This window comes from Drosophila miranda (genome assembly GCF_003369915.1).
Source record: "Drosophila miranda strain MSH22 chromosome Y unlocalized genomic scaffold, D.miranda_PacBio2.1 Contig_Y1_pilon, whole genome shotgun sequence".
NCBI lineage: Eukaryota > Metazoa > Arthropoda > Insecta > Diptera > Drosophilidae > Drosophila > Drosophila miranda.
In genome coordinates this window covers 22,504,625-22,521,492 of record NW_022881603.1, presented here as the reverse complement: position 1 = coordinate 22,521,492, position 16,868 = coordinate 22,504,625, and the positions used below count along the sequence as shown (strand labels likewise).

Here is a 16,868-nt window from a genome sequence, read left to right as displayed (position 1 = left end):
CCGGACAGACAGACAGACGGACAGACAGACATGGCTCAATCGACTCGGCTATTGATGCTGATCAAGAATATATATACTTTATGGGGTCGGAAACGATTCCTTCTGGACGTTACACACATCCACTTTTACCACAAATCTAATATACCCCATTACTCATTTTGAGTATCGGGTATAAAAATGACCATCATTTATGGGTAACAGATTCTAAAGGGGTAAGAGGTACCAATACATTATGGTTACGGATATATAAAGGTGATATCAATAGAAAAATATATGTAACACGCAGGTTATTTCCCAGCTCAGTGCATATATGTACTTGTTCTTATTTACAAACTCACAGCGCTTTTGGTAGGCTAGTACCGTTTATTCCATCCGTGATCGTTGAGCTCAATGATGACGTTGGTGTATACTTCTTAGGAAAAGAAAAGATATTTAATACGAGTATATATGCACGTGAGCGTACTAGAGTGTACTGCTTTGTAATCTCAAGAAAAATTAATGTTGCTCTCATACCCATTAGTTTCCAAAAACCATTATGTTGGCTGGGTTACATAACTAACTATAAAACTGTATACATCGTGTGACGAAAGAGAATGGTTTTAGCCTGGCACATGAAATCTAGAGTAAAAAGGGGCGTGTGTTACATCAACGAGTAACTACGATCCTCTATTGACGTGGTCGAGAAACATGTCAGCCAGGCTGAGTAGGACAGCGCCTCCGGAAGTATCCAACAATAATGCAATCAATTCGAGTTCATTATTGGGTGTCGCTGGCGCAGCTAAATCAGTTGACGATGGGGTACATTAGCTCCTTAGCTTGACTTCAGGTTGCCGATCCGATTCGACGTCGGTCTGCGGACTACACTTTCATTGGAGGCTCGATAACGGGTGGCATCAATGACGCCAAAAATAAAGTTCCGGAGGCGCCTCTTGGTTTTCGCCGTGCATCCACACGGTTGTTGAGGCTTTCGACAGACAACGCCAAGCTGCAGGTCTCGCTGTTCGGTGTTTTCCCGCGGGTTCACTACTGGTCTTTTCGATCCGCCCCACAACTCTCGTAGACCACACCGTATATGCACTTCTATGCAACTGATGATCGCACGAACAGTACCGTGGCTACGGGCCGCCGTCCTATAACACAAATTCTTATATATCTTATATATATATTACCACGAACACTTTCCAAACTAATCACGGACATACCAGCTAGGTTTTTCTTTACACTGCTTTCCTGGGTAAATCTCCTGATTCTCGGTCTTAATTGAAACTCAACTCAAGAGGTATGGAATATTCCCTTGCTTGGAACGCGGATACGGGCCCAACAAATCCAGATAAAGCTTTTGAAAAGGTCTTTCTGAAATCATTACCCATTGGTGGTCTTAAGACGACATTAGCACTTTTGGTCTGGCAACAAACGTCGCATTGTGAAACATAGGCTCGTATTTGTGTAACCATTTTTGGCCAAAACAAGTACCTTTTCACTTTTTCAACGGTTTTCCCAATACCACTGTGGGAAGCGTCTGGGGGGTCATGAGCTCTGGAAATTATATCGCTGGTAAGGCCTGATGGAATCCAAAGCTTCCAAGTTTGTTTATCTGCTATCGCGTCCCCTGAAGATGGTTCGGTTCTTTTATACACCAAATTATCGTCAACCTTCAAATCGGGTAACTTAAGTTGATTAAGCCTTATGTGTTCTATTAGATCCATGTATTCTTTCGATTTAAACTCTGTAGAAGTAAGGTCGACTATGGGTCCGTTGCCGTTCAACTCTCGTACCTCGGGCTCATCTTGGCGTGACAACGCGTCGGCCACTACGTTTTCTGACCCTTTACGATGTGATATTTGAAAATTAAATCCCTGTAATTTTATAGCCCAGCGGGCCAAGCGACCTGACAAATCTTTTTGCCTCATAAGCCATTGTAGGGACGCATGGTCCGTTGTAGCTTGGAAATCCTGTCCTTCTACGTAAGCTCTAAACTTCTTTATTCCTTTAATCACTGCCAAGCACTCGAGTTCGGTGACCGAATAGTTTCGTTGCGCCTTAGAAAGTTTCTCGGACATAAAAGCTATAGGTAACTCTATCCCTTCCTCGTTTAATTGAGCTAGTACGCAGCCCAAGCCAAAAGTGCTTGCGTCGCATATTAACAAAAAGGGTTTCTTAAAATCGGGGGTGGCTAGGATTGGAGCAGATGTTAAGCAGGATTTGAGTTTATTGAAAGCTTCTTCGGCTGATGCGTTCCACTTAAGTGGTTGATGCTTTTTTAGTGGTTCCGTTAAGGGGTAGCTGACGGTGGCAAAGTTATCGACAAAGCGTCTGTACCATCCAGAAAGTCCTAGAAATCTCCTTATCTGTTTCACGGTTTTTGGGATCGGGAACTCCATTATGGATTTTATTTTCCCCGGACCTGTCTTTAACTGACCATAACCTATTATGAACCCCAGATATTTAATCTCCCGTATACAAAAGTTTGACTTGGCTATATTAATCGTGAGATTTGCCTTACGCAAATGCATCGCTACCTCTTGTAACAGCACCAAGTGTGAACCGAAGTCAACTGAGAGCACCAGTAAATCGTCCAAATAGACAAAAACCCGATTCCTGAGGTGTGCAGGTATCACCTGATCCATAAGTCGGCACAACGTCTGAGCGGTATTAGTTAGGCCAAACGGAATTACCTTATACTGGTAAAGCGGCCTATTGGGAATGGTAAAAGCTGTATAGTGCCGAGATTTTTCTTCCAAAGGAATCTGCCAGTATGCGTGTTTCATGTCAAGTCCCGTTATGTATTTGGCTGGTGGTAATCTACTAAGAATGCCATCAATGTGTGGTAAAGGGTAGGCATCTTTGCGAGTGTTCTTATTAATTTCTCGGGAATCTAAACATAATCGGTTTTTCGTACCTTTCTTAACTAAAACGCAATTGCTACTCCAGGAACTATTCGATTCCTCGATCACGTCTAAGGCCAGCATTTTCTCCACTTCGGCAAACATTAACTTTTCCTTCGCTGGTGAAATCGGCCAATGGCGTTGTTTAACTGGTCTATCGGGTACCATTTCGATCGTGTGTTGGATAGCTTTCGTACGTCCTAATCCTTCCCTTTCAAACGAAGGAAACGAATGAATCACGGATTCTAGTCTAACCTTTTGGTCTTTGCTTAGATCATGTACTGGCGGTGATTCCGAAGCCTTGGTTTCATTTCCTACGTCTAATTCTTGTACCACAGGTCTATCCGTTAAAAGCCTTGCTACCAGACCGAATTCTGTCCAGAAATCAATTCCTAAATACACATTTTGTTTCAAGGCTGGTATTATGAAGAATTCTATCTCCTTAGTATGATCGCGAAAAGTTATGGGAACTGTAATTTTCGCTACGACTTTACAAGATTCATTATTGGCCGTTCGAATATTTCCGGAGCATTTCTTTGCCTTGGCGTGTTGCGCGAACGATTTAGCGGCTTCACTTCCAAGACAGCTTATCGTCGCCCCCGAATCTAGCAAGGCCATGAAGTTTTGTTCTTCTATGCTTAGTTCTATAAATAATCTGTTATCGGAGCTCAAAAGGACCGACGCGACAAGTCTCTTTCGCACCTTCTTTACCTTGGTCCAGAATTGCCTTAATCGTATTGTCGAACGTTTTGGTTGATACTTTAATCCCAGCATATCTGATTGGGAACTTTCACCATCTATATCTATCCCCTCCGTCTGGGTTTGTGCCTCTACCAGGGACCTATTAGATCGGATTTTTGGACAATCCGGGTTGGAGTTGTTTTCTTGGAAAGTTTGCTCTTTCATTCTGTCATCATTGTCGGATGCGCCAGAATGGTGTTGGTTTGCGCATCCCGCTTTCGGTTTTCCGATGGGTTAAATTTTTCGCACTTTGGCTTAAAAGTATTTTTCGCCCCGCAGCCATAACAGAAGACTCGGCGTTCTGCTACGCAATCTTCAAACCGATGGCCTGTTTTGTCGCAATTCCAGCAAACAAACCGCTTGCGGCGTAGTTCGGAGATACTCTCTTCTTCGAGTTCTTCTTCCCCACTCAGAATTTCTGATACGTGGGGTCTAGTTTCCCGGTTTCTCTGTAGAAAGTTGCCAGCATCTTTACAGAAGTGTTCATGCTTTTTAACTTCCTCCCTCAACTCAATTCTATTCTGTATTTTTAAATGCAACAGCTCATATCGCAGAGCACTTTTCGCATTCCGCTTAAGAATGTCGATCAGCTTGAGTTCGCTTATCTCATGTGAAAGTCGTGCCACTAACTTTTCAATGGCTGACTGAAAATCTTCGAAGGATTCGTTGTCCTTCTGTTGACGTTTCCGTATCATTTCCCAAAGGTCAAAATCATCTTTCTGATCGTCGAATCTTTGTCTAAACGCTGTACAGAAAGATGGCCAGGAGTATTGGTGGTTTCTTCGATGAAAATCCCAGAACCAATCGCTGGCCTTGCCTGTGAAAAGCAGATGCAAATTGTCGCAAAGTAACTGATCGTCATTCCCCAGAGTCTGTCCCGTAAGGGCACGAACGCGATATAGAAATTCTTCTACGTGCATTGCGTCTCGAGAACCATCAAATTTAAGACGCCAGCTTAGTAGGATATTTGCCGCCTTTGCCGGTGCTACATTTCCGGCTGTTTGACCACTCCTAGGAGTTCTTCCTTGGGAATCGCCTCTAACCATGTAACTATCATTGTCTACCTCTCGTCTAACATTACTGTGTGACTCTGAGGGACCTCCGTTACCCGTAGTAGCGGCTGTGGCTAAATTCATATTGGAAAACTGGGCCTGTATAGTTTGTTCAATGGAAGCTTTTATGAACGAACTAAGGTTTTCCATCATAGATTTCTCCTGGTTTTGCATGACCGAATGGAAGTAATTCGTAAGGTTTTCAGGTTGAGCGTTACTAGGTGACCTATTTCCGTTGCTACTAATCGACTGTCGACTCTCGGATAAATATTGATCTAAACTAGCTTGATACCTTGTTTGCATTCCTCTTTTAGGGGTTGCTTCTCGGCCTCGACCTCTGCTGTTTGTTCTCCCTTTTTTATGTAATAAGGTTGGATCTAGTTGTACCGTTCCATTGGCTTCGTTTCCCTGAACATTCGGTGGTATGGAGCCTGAACTTAGGTGTAATTCTGCTGCTAGAGTATTATTTTCGTAACGCAGCCTACCAGGTTCGCATTCCGCCATGCACACTGGACAAGACTTTTCGCTTTTCAAATGTTCGCATACGCACGTATTATGAAATCGGTGGTGACAAGGCGTGGTAGCTATCAACTAGTCTTGCCGCAAATTTCCCTGGCAAATAATGCAAAACGAGTCTTGGTTCATCAATGCCGAAGCTAAATTTTCGCCATGATTTGTATGAATTTCTTAATAATAATAAATAAAACGAGGGGGAACGTTGTGAGTTGCTGCGGAGACCGCAACTCTACAGTTATACCCGATACTAAGTCAGTATGGCTCTCCTCCGGCAGACGCCGCTAATATTAAACGACACGACAAGGAGTGCGTGCGAGAGAGACAGAAAATCAGTCTGAGCGTGACGTTGGGTGCTGCGTAGCCAGTGCAAATTGATTTGTTCCTTTTGGCTGTAAAAATGATCTGATCTAATCCAGATTCAGCAATCTGATATATATGATCATTATCTATGATTCTGCGTTTTTAGTTTTCTCGTATCCTCAATATTGTGGATGCAACAGATTTTCGTTCTTTGTGGGGGCGGAAGAGGGTGGGGCAAAATTTTGAGATATACGTTTTATAGTGAGATCTAACAGGAGTGCGGATACCAAATTTGGTTACTCTAGCCTTAATAGTCTCTGAGCTTTTTGAATATCCCCAGATTTTCATCCTTTGCGGGGGCGGAAGGGGGTGTGGCGAAATTTTGAAACAAATTGGTCTCGGTCCGATATATTAGGAGTGTGGATACCAAATTTGGTTGCTCTAGCTTTTATAGTCTCTGAGATCTAGGCGCTAATGTTTTACTCTAAGCAAAGCCGCCTATGCTACGTGTGTGTTAGAGAGAGACAGGGCGAGAAAAAATGAAATTGTTTTCTTGATTCTGGCTATAATAATTAAAGGATCTGGTTCAGATTTTGGACTCTAGAAGATATAGTCATCTTCTACGATTCTGCGTTTTTAGTTTTCTCGTATCGTCGAAATTGTGGATGCCACAGATTTTCGCCCTTTGTGGGGGCGGAAGTGGGCGGGGCAAAGTTTTGAAATATTCTTGTAGCAGTGACATATCACAGAAGTCTGGATCCGAACCATCGTTGCTCTTGCTCTTATAGTCTTTGAGCACTAGGCGCTGAAGGGGACGGACAGACGGACAGACGGACGGACGGACAGACAGACAGACGGACAGACAGACATGGCTCAATCGAATCGGCTATTGATGCTGATCAAGAATATATATACTTTATGGGGTCGGAAACGATTCATTTTGGACGTTACAAACATCCACTTTTACCACAAATCTAATATACCCCAATACTCATTTTGATTATCAGGTATAAAAAAATAATAATAATGAAAATAAAATTATGAAACTAATATGCAAATATGAGTTAATGAATATGAAATTTTTCTTATTTCCGTCGGTAAATAATTAATATGTTCGCCCTCTCCAGGCATGATCTAGGTGGTCTACTACTAACTGTACGTTTCCATTTGAATAGTTGAGTAATTAAGTTGGGTATGTTGGCCAGTTCTATTACCAGTTTCGAAGGTATAAGTCCGGATAATGGACAGTCTCTACTTATCATAAATAGACGATCGTGATTCCTAAAATCTGTGACTTTTTCCTAACACAAACTAGAGTTTGATAAGGGAATCTCTACAGCCAAGCTCGAGATAATTTAATGAATATAACTTTGAGCCGGGGTATCCGTCTTTTGAATAACTCCCGCAGTTCCCTAAGTCAACATCTTTAGTTATCTCGTTGGTGGAGTCCTATATCGTGATATTAGCATATTGTAACTACCTATATAAGCTAGTCCATCCGGCGTAAGAGACAACAGATTATACATAGGTCGACTTTTCCAACCATGAAAAATAGTCGTAAGTTCCGTAGGCAACAGCTGTCGTACTCCCACCCGGAGAGATCTATCAGTATGGCATTACCAGAGAATTATTGTTTTGGATGGAATATAGAGCTATGGTGGAGCCTAGCCCCAGAATTACATGCCTCTGGTACTAAAGTTAAGTACCAACTTTACGAGAGATCATGTCCCTTCGGGCCCCACGTTGGGCGCCAATTATGTCGCGTGCAGGTGTGGGATAGCTGTTGTTTACCCATACTAGTATGAAGAGATTTCGTGTGCACCTCTAGCTATGCTCTGACTAAGCTCGCCGGATTGACGGGGTTCGTTCTACTCTCTCCTATCACATACTGACACACACTCGCATAATGTTTTAGGTGCACATTTAAAAAATTAAACGAGGGGGAACGTTGTGAGTTGCTGCGGACACCGCAACTCTACAGTTATACCCGATACTAAGTCAGTATGGCTCTCCTCCGGCAGACGCCGCTAATATTAATCGACACGACAAAGAGTGCGTGCGAGAGAGACAGAAAATTAGTCTGAGCGTGACGTCGGGCGCTGTGTAGCCAGTGCAAATTGATTTGTTCCTTTTGGCTATAAAAATTATCTGATCTGGTCCAGATACAGCAATCTGATAGATATGGTCGTTATCTATGATTCTGCGTTTTTAGTTTTCTCGAATTGGCAATATTGTGGATGCAACAGATTTTCGTCCTTTGTGGGGGCGGAAAGGGGTGGGGCGAAATTCTGAGATAAACGTTTTATAGTGAGATCTAACAGAAGTGCGGATACCAAATTTGGTTACTCTAGCCTTAATAGTCTCTGAGATTTGTGTATGCCCCAGATTTTCGTCCTTTGCGGGGGCGGAAGGGGGTGTGGCGAAATTTTGAAACAAACTCGTCTCGGTCCGATATATTAGGTGTGTGGATACCAAATTTGGTTGCTCTAGCTTTTATAGTCTCTGAGATCTAGGCGCTAATGTTTTACTCTAATGTTTTACCGCCTATGCTACGTGTATGTTAGAGAGAGACAGGGCGAGAAAAAATGAAATTGTTTTCTTGATGCTGGCTATAATAATAATACGATCCAATTCAGATTAGGCAGTCTGAAAGATATGGTCATTCTCTACAATTCTACGTTTTTGGTTTTCTCATATCTTTAAAATTGTGAATGCCACAGATTTTCGTCTTTTGTGGGGGCGGAAGTGGGCGGGGCGAAGTTTTGAAATATTTTTGTAGCAGTGACATATCACAGAAGTCTGGATACAAAACATCGTTGCTCTAGCTCTTATAGTCTTTGAGCACTAGGCGCTGAAGGGGACGGACAGACGGACGGACGGACAGACGGACAGACGGACGGACGGACAGACGGACAGACGGACAGACGGACGGACGGACAGACGGACAGACGGACAGACAGACTTGGCTCAATCGACTCGGCTATTGATGCTGATCAAGAATATATATACTTTATGGGGTCGGAAACGATTCCTTCTGGACGTTACACACATCCACTTTTACCACAAATCTAATATACCCCAATACTCATTTTGAGTATCGGGTATAAAAAAAAAAAAGAAGAACCAAACATAAAACTAACAACAGAATCCAGGTTTAACCGGAGCAAGGAATTGGTTATGGGACTAACAAGTTGGTTGTGGAAGGTGTGGACATACTTATCAATTACTCTACTCAAATGATGAGAAACTCCAGTGTTAGTGAGAATCTCTATCTTCTCTACCCTCCCAACCTATGATATACAGGTAACCTGACCGTATAGACCCTTGAATAACGTTAAACAGTTAAACAGACGGACGGACGGACGGACGGACGGACGGACGGACGGACAGACAGACAGGGCTCAATCGACTCGGCTATTGATGCTGATCAAGAATATATATACTTTATGGGGTCGGAAACGATTCCTTCTGGACGTTACACACATCCACTTTTACCACAAATCTAATATACCCCAATACTCATTTTGAGTATCGGGTATAAATATATGTAACACGCAGGTTACTTCCCAGCTCAGTGCATATATGTACTTGTTCTTATTTACAAACTCACAGCGCTTTTGGTAGGCTAGTACCGTTTATTCCATCCGTGATCGTTGAGCTCAATGATGACGTTGGTGTATACTTCTAAGGAATAGAAAAGATATTTAATACGAGTATATATGCACGTGAGCGTACTAGAGTGTACTGCTTTGTAATCTCAAGAAAAATTAATGTTGCTCTCATACCCATTAGTTTCCAAAAACCATTTATTGGCTGGGTTACATAACTAACGGGGGGGAACGTTGTGAGTTGCTGCGGAGACCGCAACTCTACATTTATACCCGATACTTAGTCAGTATGGCTCTCCTCCTGCAGACGCCGCTAATATTAAACGACACGACAAAGAGTGCGTGCGAGAGAGACAGAAAATCAGTATGATCGTGACGTCGGGAGCTGCGTAGCCACTGCAAATTGATTTGTTCCTTTTGGCTATAAAAATTATCTGATCTTATCCAGATTCAGGAATCTGATAGATATGGTCATTATCTAGGATTTTGCGTTTTTAGTTTTCTCGAATGTGCAATATTGTGGATGCAACAGATTTTCGTCCTTTGTGGGGGCGGAAGGGGGTGGGTCGAAATTCTGAGATGAACGTTTTATAGTGAGATCTAACAGAAGTGCGGATACCAAATTTGGTTACTCTAGCCTTAATAGTCTCTGAGATTTGTGGATGCCCCAGATTTTCGTCCTTTGCGGGGGCGGAAGGGGGTGTGGCGAAATTTGGACACGAAACGGTCAAGGTCCGATATCACAGGAGTGTGGATACCAAATTTGGTTGCTCTGGCTCTTATAGGTTCTGAGATCTTTGAACTCATATTTTGCAATTGGCAAAACCGACCATGAAACCTGTGTGTTAGAGAGAGACAGAGCGAGTAAGAATGAAATTGTTTTCTTGATTCTGGCTATAATAATTATACGATCTGGTTGAGATCTTACATGCTAAAACATATAGTCATCCTCTACGATTCTGCGTTTTTGGTTTTATCATATCTTTAAAAATGTGGTTGCCACAGATTTTCGTCTTTTGTGGGGGCGGAAGTGGGCGGGGCGAAGTTTTAAAATATTTTTGTAGCAGTGACATATCACAGAAGTCTGGATCCAAAACATCGTTGCTCTAGCTCTTATAGTCTTTGAGCACTAGGCGCTGAAGGGGACGGACAGACGGACAGACGGACGGACGGACAGACAGACATGGCTCAATCGACTCGGCTATTGATGCTGATCAAGAATATATATACTTTATGGGGTCGGAAACGATTCCTTCTGGACGTTACACACATCCACTTTTACCACAAATCTAATATACCCCAATACTCATTTTGAGTATCTGGTATAACTATAAAACTGTATACATCGTGTGACGAAAGAGAATGGTTTTAGCCTGGCACTTGAAATCTAGAGGAAAACGGGGCGTGTGTTACATCAACGAATAACTACGATCCTCTATTGACGTGGTCGAGAGACATGTCAGCCAGGCTGAGTAGGACTGCGCCTCCGGAAGTATCCAACAATAATGCAATCAATTCGAGTTCATTATTGGGTGTCGCTGGCGCAGCTAAATCAGTTGACGATGGGGTACATTAGCTCCTTAGCTTGACTTCAGGTTGCCGATCCGATTCGACGTCGGTCTGCGGACTACACTTTCATTGGAGGCTCGATAACGGGTGGCATCAATGACGCCAAAAATAAAGTTCCGGAGGCGCCTCTTGGTTTTCGCCGTGCATCCACACGGTTGTTGAGGCTTTCGACAGACAACGCCAAGCTGCAGGTCTCGCTGTTCGGTGTTTTCCCGCGGGTTCACTACTGGTCTTTTCGATCCGCCCCACAACTCTCGTAGACCACACCGATATGCACTCCTATGCAACTGATGATCGCACGAACAGTACCGTGGCTACGGGCCGCCGTCCTATAACACAAATTCTTATATATATATATATATTACCACGAACACTTTCCAAACTAATCACGGACATACCAGCTAGGTTTTTCTTTACACTGCTTTCCTGGGTAAATCTACTGATTCTTGGTCTTAATTGAAACTCAACTCAAGAGGTATGGCGTAGATGCCAGAACTGTTCGTTGGCTAAATATATATATATATATTTATTTATTCCCGAGTAAACACGTCCGCTTTAATCAATCGATTCTCAGTCAATAACTCCAGCCCAACTTCTGCAAGTTCAGCTAAGCGGTACCGAACCAAAAGCTCGAAGATTGGATGATATTTGGAAACTTTAACTGCATAATCGGATGATCTTTCGCCCAATTGAGCGAAATTTTGGTCAAGCTTTTAATCTATGCTCTCCCTACGCTACGCTACTCTCTTGGGTCAAGGTAAACGTGACGTCTGTCGCTTAAATGCGTGCGCTGCGCGCCGACTCTCTTTAGAAAGCTTTTCGGAAAGCTTGCAGCTTACGATCCACTTTCGGAGTTACTATGTATCTGCACTTTTAAGCATTACCAAAAGAAAACTGTGCTTATCCGTGATGTTCCAGACTCTTTCCCTTAATTCGGCCCCTACACCCTTTTCCACTTTTCTTTGTCAGATTGCCGATATTCTCGCCCTAGAGCTCACAACGTGCATTGTACGTCCACGCTTCTACATCTTCAACGCCAACCAACAGCCCCGGAACGCCCTAAGGAACGCTGATCTTTGGGGTCACAGCATCGATAGGGATTTCCACCTGAATCGCGTGAAATTCTGGATCGAAGTGGTGCTAAAAATAGGTAAATTTCTCCATGGAAGGCGGCCCATCTGGAGCTGGCATAGGTTCTGCTGTTTGGTTTTCCACTGCAGTTCCTGTCTCCACGGGCTTGGGTCCATTCCAAGGCTGCACAGTCATTTCGCCAAAAATCAAATACAACAAATTTCCCACAAACAGAACTGCGCAAATTCCACGTTACATTCATGGCATCTTCCGGTATAGCATTTGGGCGAACGCCTTGCTCTCCGCGCTGCCCTTTGTGATCATGCTGATGTTTTCCTACTTTTTCATCTTCCTGGCCGAGTATCTGACGCAGCGGCGGAACATTCCCCTGCCAATTCTTCGCAAAACCATCAATTCGTATGCCTCCTGGACTCCAGCCATTGCTCTAGTGGCGCTCACCTACGTGTAGAAGCTGCAGGCCTGACTCATCTTGCAGAAGGCCAGAACGAGAAACGGACGGTCAATATGTGACGCCAGGGCACTGGTGATCTCGCCTTTGGGGCATTACTGTGTTCCAGGGACAACTCAATATATTTCCTCTCAGCCAGCGAAATAAAGAGCGATTCGGAGGGAGAATTGGCGCCATAGCGCAGCCAAAGCAGGCACCAACACAAACCCAACGTAACCTAGGAAACAACTCATTAAAAATGGGCTTAAAATGAGGCTGGCACACTCACTTATCTGGACATAGAAAGAGCTGGGCCAACCGAGGTGAGAGGCGGAAAGGACTCCACTGAGGTCTGTACCACAGTCCAGGCCAGTCGTCATGACGCCACCAAAGTGATTCTGCTTCTTTTTGGGACACCATTTGGCCAGATGCATGTACAGGCAGGGCCACATGCCGCCCATGACCAGGGCCTGCAGAAGGCGCACCCCAAAAAGCAGTTTCCAGCCCCCCCGGCAATAGAGAACGGACGTGACCACGCTGAAGAGACCGGTGGCCAGCGATATCACAAAAAAGCAGCATCCGAATCTACTGGAGAAGTAGCCCGCCCAGCAGTTGGGTGAAGCAGCAGCGCCAGAAAGGTACTTGCTCAGAATATACGACTTCTGCTCCCCCGTTAGATGGTACTCTGGATAGTCTAGATTGCTGCTGGTTGGCATTCGTAATCGCCACACATGGCAACGCTCATGTTCATTTGCTGGAGCATGACCAGAGTTGCGCACGTGAAGAGGAACAGCACCTGGAGGTGACGGATGCCCAATGCGGGTCCTGCAAAGAAAATGTTGTGAAATGAATCTTTGGTCACCAAAGATAGGTAGCTGCAGCCAATGCAAACCTCTTGTGTGTGTCAAAACCAATAACGAAACTGCACCGAAACTTGATTTCTGGCCAACGACGCTCTTGTGTTCTTAACCAGGAGGCAACGACGTCACTAATCCACATGCTACGATGCAATCAGAAGGAAAACAAGATCTGTATTATATGCTGCTCCACTGATACGATTCAGAATGTTACATTGCCACTGGCCTTAAGCCTTAAACTTAAGCTTATTAATTTCTAGACAAAATACTGACTTACTTAATAGATCACGATTGGAAAACAGTTCCTAAACAAACAGGAAAACTGATTTGCTTTACAGTAAATCACTTTAGCTAATTGCCAGGGCCCCAATAAATTCCTCGTAAAGCCAAAGACTAGGCCACAAGCAAAGGGGACTGGACAAAACAGGCAGACGAGACCCAAACCAAACAATAACAATGACAAGGAGAAATAATTCCAAAACAGTAGCGGGTAATATATGTATTCTTATCAATTGGCAAACGGAGAACTCCCAGTCACCAGTTCACCCAGTCACCCCGGCGCTTGATATCAATCGATTGAGGTAATTGCTCTCAGATTGGTTCCTGCAATTAGATTCTGTTTTATCAGATGACAAAGCGATCGATGGTTAAGCGATAATTATGGTTCAACTTGCCATTGATTAGATAGCAAACAGACCTTACTCAATGCAATGGAAGGAAGAAGGCTGGTCTCAAACACCTGATCCGTTGTTGACTTAAATCTGTTTACCATTTCCAGATAGTACGGAATCTTTGCACTAGATAGGATGCATTCCAAGCGAAAGAAGAAGCTGGCCATGGCCGATTTAAAGCTGTTCCCCCTATTCCAGATAGTACGGATCTACGATTTAAATAGCACAGACCTAACTCAATTCACGCGAAAGAAGAAGGCTGGTCTCAAACATTGATCCGCGATTTAAAAGCTGTTCCTCATGCCTACGAGTGTAGTAAGTATGTTATCGGATCCATACGCATTCCACACGTGTAGGCATATGAATTCCCAGATCAAGCAACAGCTAACAAGTGTAAATAGAGCCAAGTACAAAGCAGAGCGAGAAGGAAATTCAACAAGTTTAATTTATATTTCTAAGTATCACAATTTTTCATTTCCTTTTTTTGTACCCCAAACAGCTGTGGCAATTGTTTTATTAGGGAGAGTACCCACAGGTCCGATCCACTTGTCTTCTCTGCAGCACCATTGAAAATTGGTCGCGATTGGTGTGAAAATCCCATATAAATATATGTGCTTATATCAATTTATAAGATAAATTAAGAGATTAGATTAGAGTCCTCGATTCGAGTACCAAATCGCAAGCGTTGTTGGCAACAAAAACAAAGCAAATCGAACCGAATCTATTGAAAAATAAGTAAATTTACTCAAGTCCCGCGCGCATGTCTGTTTAAGTTATTTTATTTGTAAGACAGCAGAAGATTAGTATAAAGAATTATATGTGCTTCCGAGTAACATACGCAAGAGACCGACGCCGAAAGAAGAATATCGATATGAGAACATCGATATGAGAACATCGATATGCAGCAGGGCACATGCGCAGTGTTGTTAGAGATCAATATCTAATTATCGTGGCGGTCACTTTGAACACTCCTCCTCAACACAACGCATGTTTACAAACTTTAAATATACGTAACTAATGATGTCGACCCTGCGGCAGTCCTCTTTGTTGCATGCCACCTGGTAACCAGCTTCAAGAGGAGTGGACGTCTGTCGACAATCTTTCAAATTGTACTGTTCGATCAACTCTCTAATATACTTCCGTTGGCTGATTGAAATCGCACCCGTACTGCCTTCACGTTTCACCTCAATACCTAAAAAGTATTGCATAGGCCCGATGTCAACCACATCAAATTCTGCTGCGATCTTTATCTTGATATCAGATATATCATCTAGGTCCTTACACGCCAAATAATGTCATCTACGTAGACAGCTATTAGACACATATTTTTACCTGGCTTACAATACAGACAGGGTTCGTTGACAGTCGGTATAAAACAATGCGTCTCAGCGTTGCATCCAACGTAGAGTTCCACACTCTTCCTGATTGTTTTAGGCCATATATACTTTTGTGAAGCCTCAAAACGTGATTTGGGTGAACTTCGCTGATGAAGCCCTCAGGTTGTCTCATAAAAACCTCATCTTCTAATTCGCCGTTGAGATACGCCGTGACAACATCCATTTGATGAAGGTGGAGACCATGTTGACTGCAAGTGCAATTATCAACCTGATAGTTGCGTGGCGTACAACTGGTGCAAATGTTTCCTTGTAGTCGATCCCGTAGCGTTAGCTACAACCTTTCGCCACCAGACGTGATTTGAGCCTGTTCACGCTTCCATCCGGATTGGACTTAACTGCATAAACCCATCTGCATCCAATGGACTTTTTCCCGCTAGGCAATTTAGTAAGCGACCACGTGCCGTTCTTCACGAGAGATTCGTACTCGTCCTTCATTGATACTTTCCATATCTCGCCTCAGTAGGACGTTCAGCTTGTGCGTAGTTTTGTGGAACTTGTACGTCTGCTGCCAGTATCGCATTGAGCATATGATACTGCTTCCTTGGTCGTCCTGGTTTGCCCGTCCGTACTATGGTTGGACGTCCTGTTCCTCTTATTGGTTCTGGAATTACAAGAATGTCATTACTAGACCTAATCTCCTCCTGATTTTCTGGCTCATTTTCTGGATCTTTAAATTGCTCGCTATCCATTTCAAGTTCAGAGTCCTGGTTTTGTTGAACCCTCAATTGATGCCATGTCATTGGAACATGATGCATCTAGTTTGCCCCTTCAGGTTCTACAAAAATGACATCCCTACTCTCTACGAGTTTCCTGGTTTCTTTACTGACCAAACGGTATGCTTTGGCCGTATCCGAGTAGCCCACCATTATATACTCTAAGCCTTTCTGTGCGAACTTTGATTTCTTTGTTTTATCTAGAGCTATCGCTACTGAGCCAAAAACTCTTAAATGCGATACCACTGGCTTTCTACCTGTCCATATTTCAAAAGGTGTCACACCGCTCAATCAGCTGCTTGCCACTCTATTTCGCAAATACGTGGCAGTTCGAATCGCTTCTGCCCAATAGCATTCACTTAACCCAGCATGCAGCAGCATACTTCTTGCCATTTCTACCAATGTTCTGTTGGCCCTTTCTGCAACTCCGTTTTGTTGAGGTGTATATGGCACTGTTAAGTTTCGCTTTATTCCATTTTGGTTTAGGTAATTATCAAAAACGTTTGATATGTATTCTCGGCCATTGTCGCTCCGTAAAACCTTGACTTTTCTCCCAGTTTGGCACTCAACTTGACTTTTAAATTCTTTAAAAGCCTCGAAAACCTGACCTTTGGTTTTTAGGAAACTTACTGATACATATCTTGAACAATCATCAATAAATGTGGCGAATATCGATTGCCTCCCATTGACTGCTTTTGCATTGGACCGCATACATCAGTATGTATTAAGTCTAGAACGCCCTTTGACCTGTTTGTGCTCGATTGAATGGTTGCACGCAAATTTTACTTTTTGCGCATGTTGCACACACTTGTTTTGGCTTGTATATGCCCTTGAGACATATTACCATCTCCTTGTTAACCATTTCCTTTAATGCGTCAAAATGTACATGGCCGACCTATTGTGGCATTTGAAATGCATCTGCCTCAACATTTACAATGTTCATACACTTTTCCTGATTGTCCTGAACCATAAACAATCCATTTTCAGGATGTGCCTTTATAACTATTTTCCGTTTCAAAAATCATCGCTTGATTTTCTCA

General features: G+C 43.3%; 1 protein-coding gene across 1 annotated transcript; it reads right to left on the bottom strand.

Annotated features, from left to right (window-relative positions):
* Positions 1-12,201: 12,201 nt before the first annotated feature.
* On the bottom strand, positions 12,202-12,906 carry LOC117191514. The gene is made up of 2 exons (XM_033396358.1): positions 12,480-12,906; positions 12,202-12,296 (listed from the first exon to the last, which is right to left on the bottom strand). The coding sequence occupies exons 1-2, from the start codon at positions 12,904-12,906 to the stop codon at positions 12,202-12,204; spliced, it is 522 nt and encodes a 173-aa protein (XP_033252249.1).
* Positions 12,907-16,868: the final 3,962 nt, after the last annotated feature.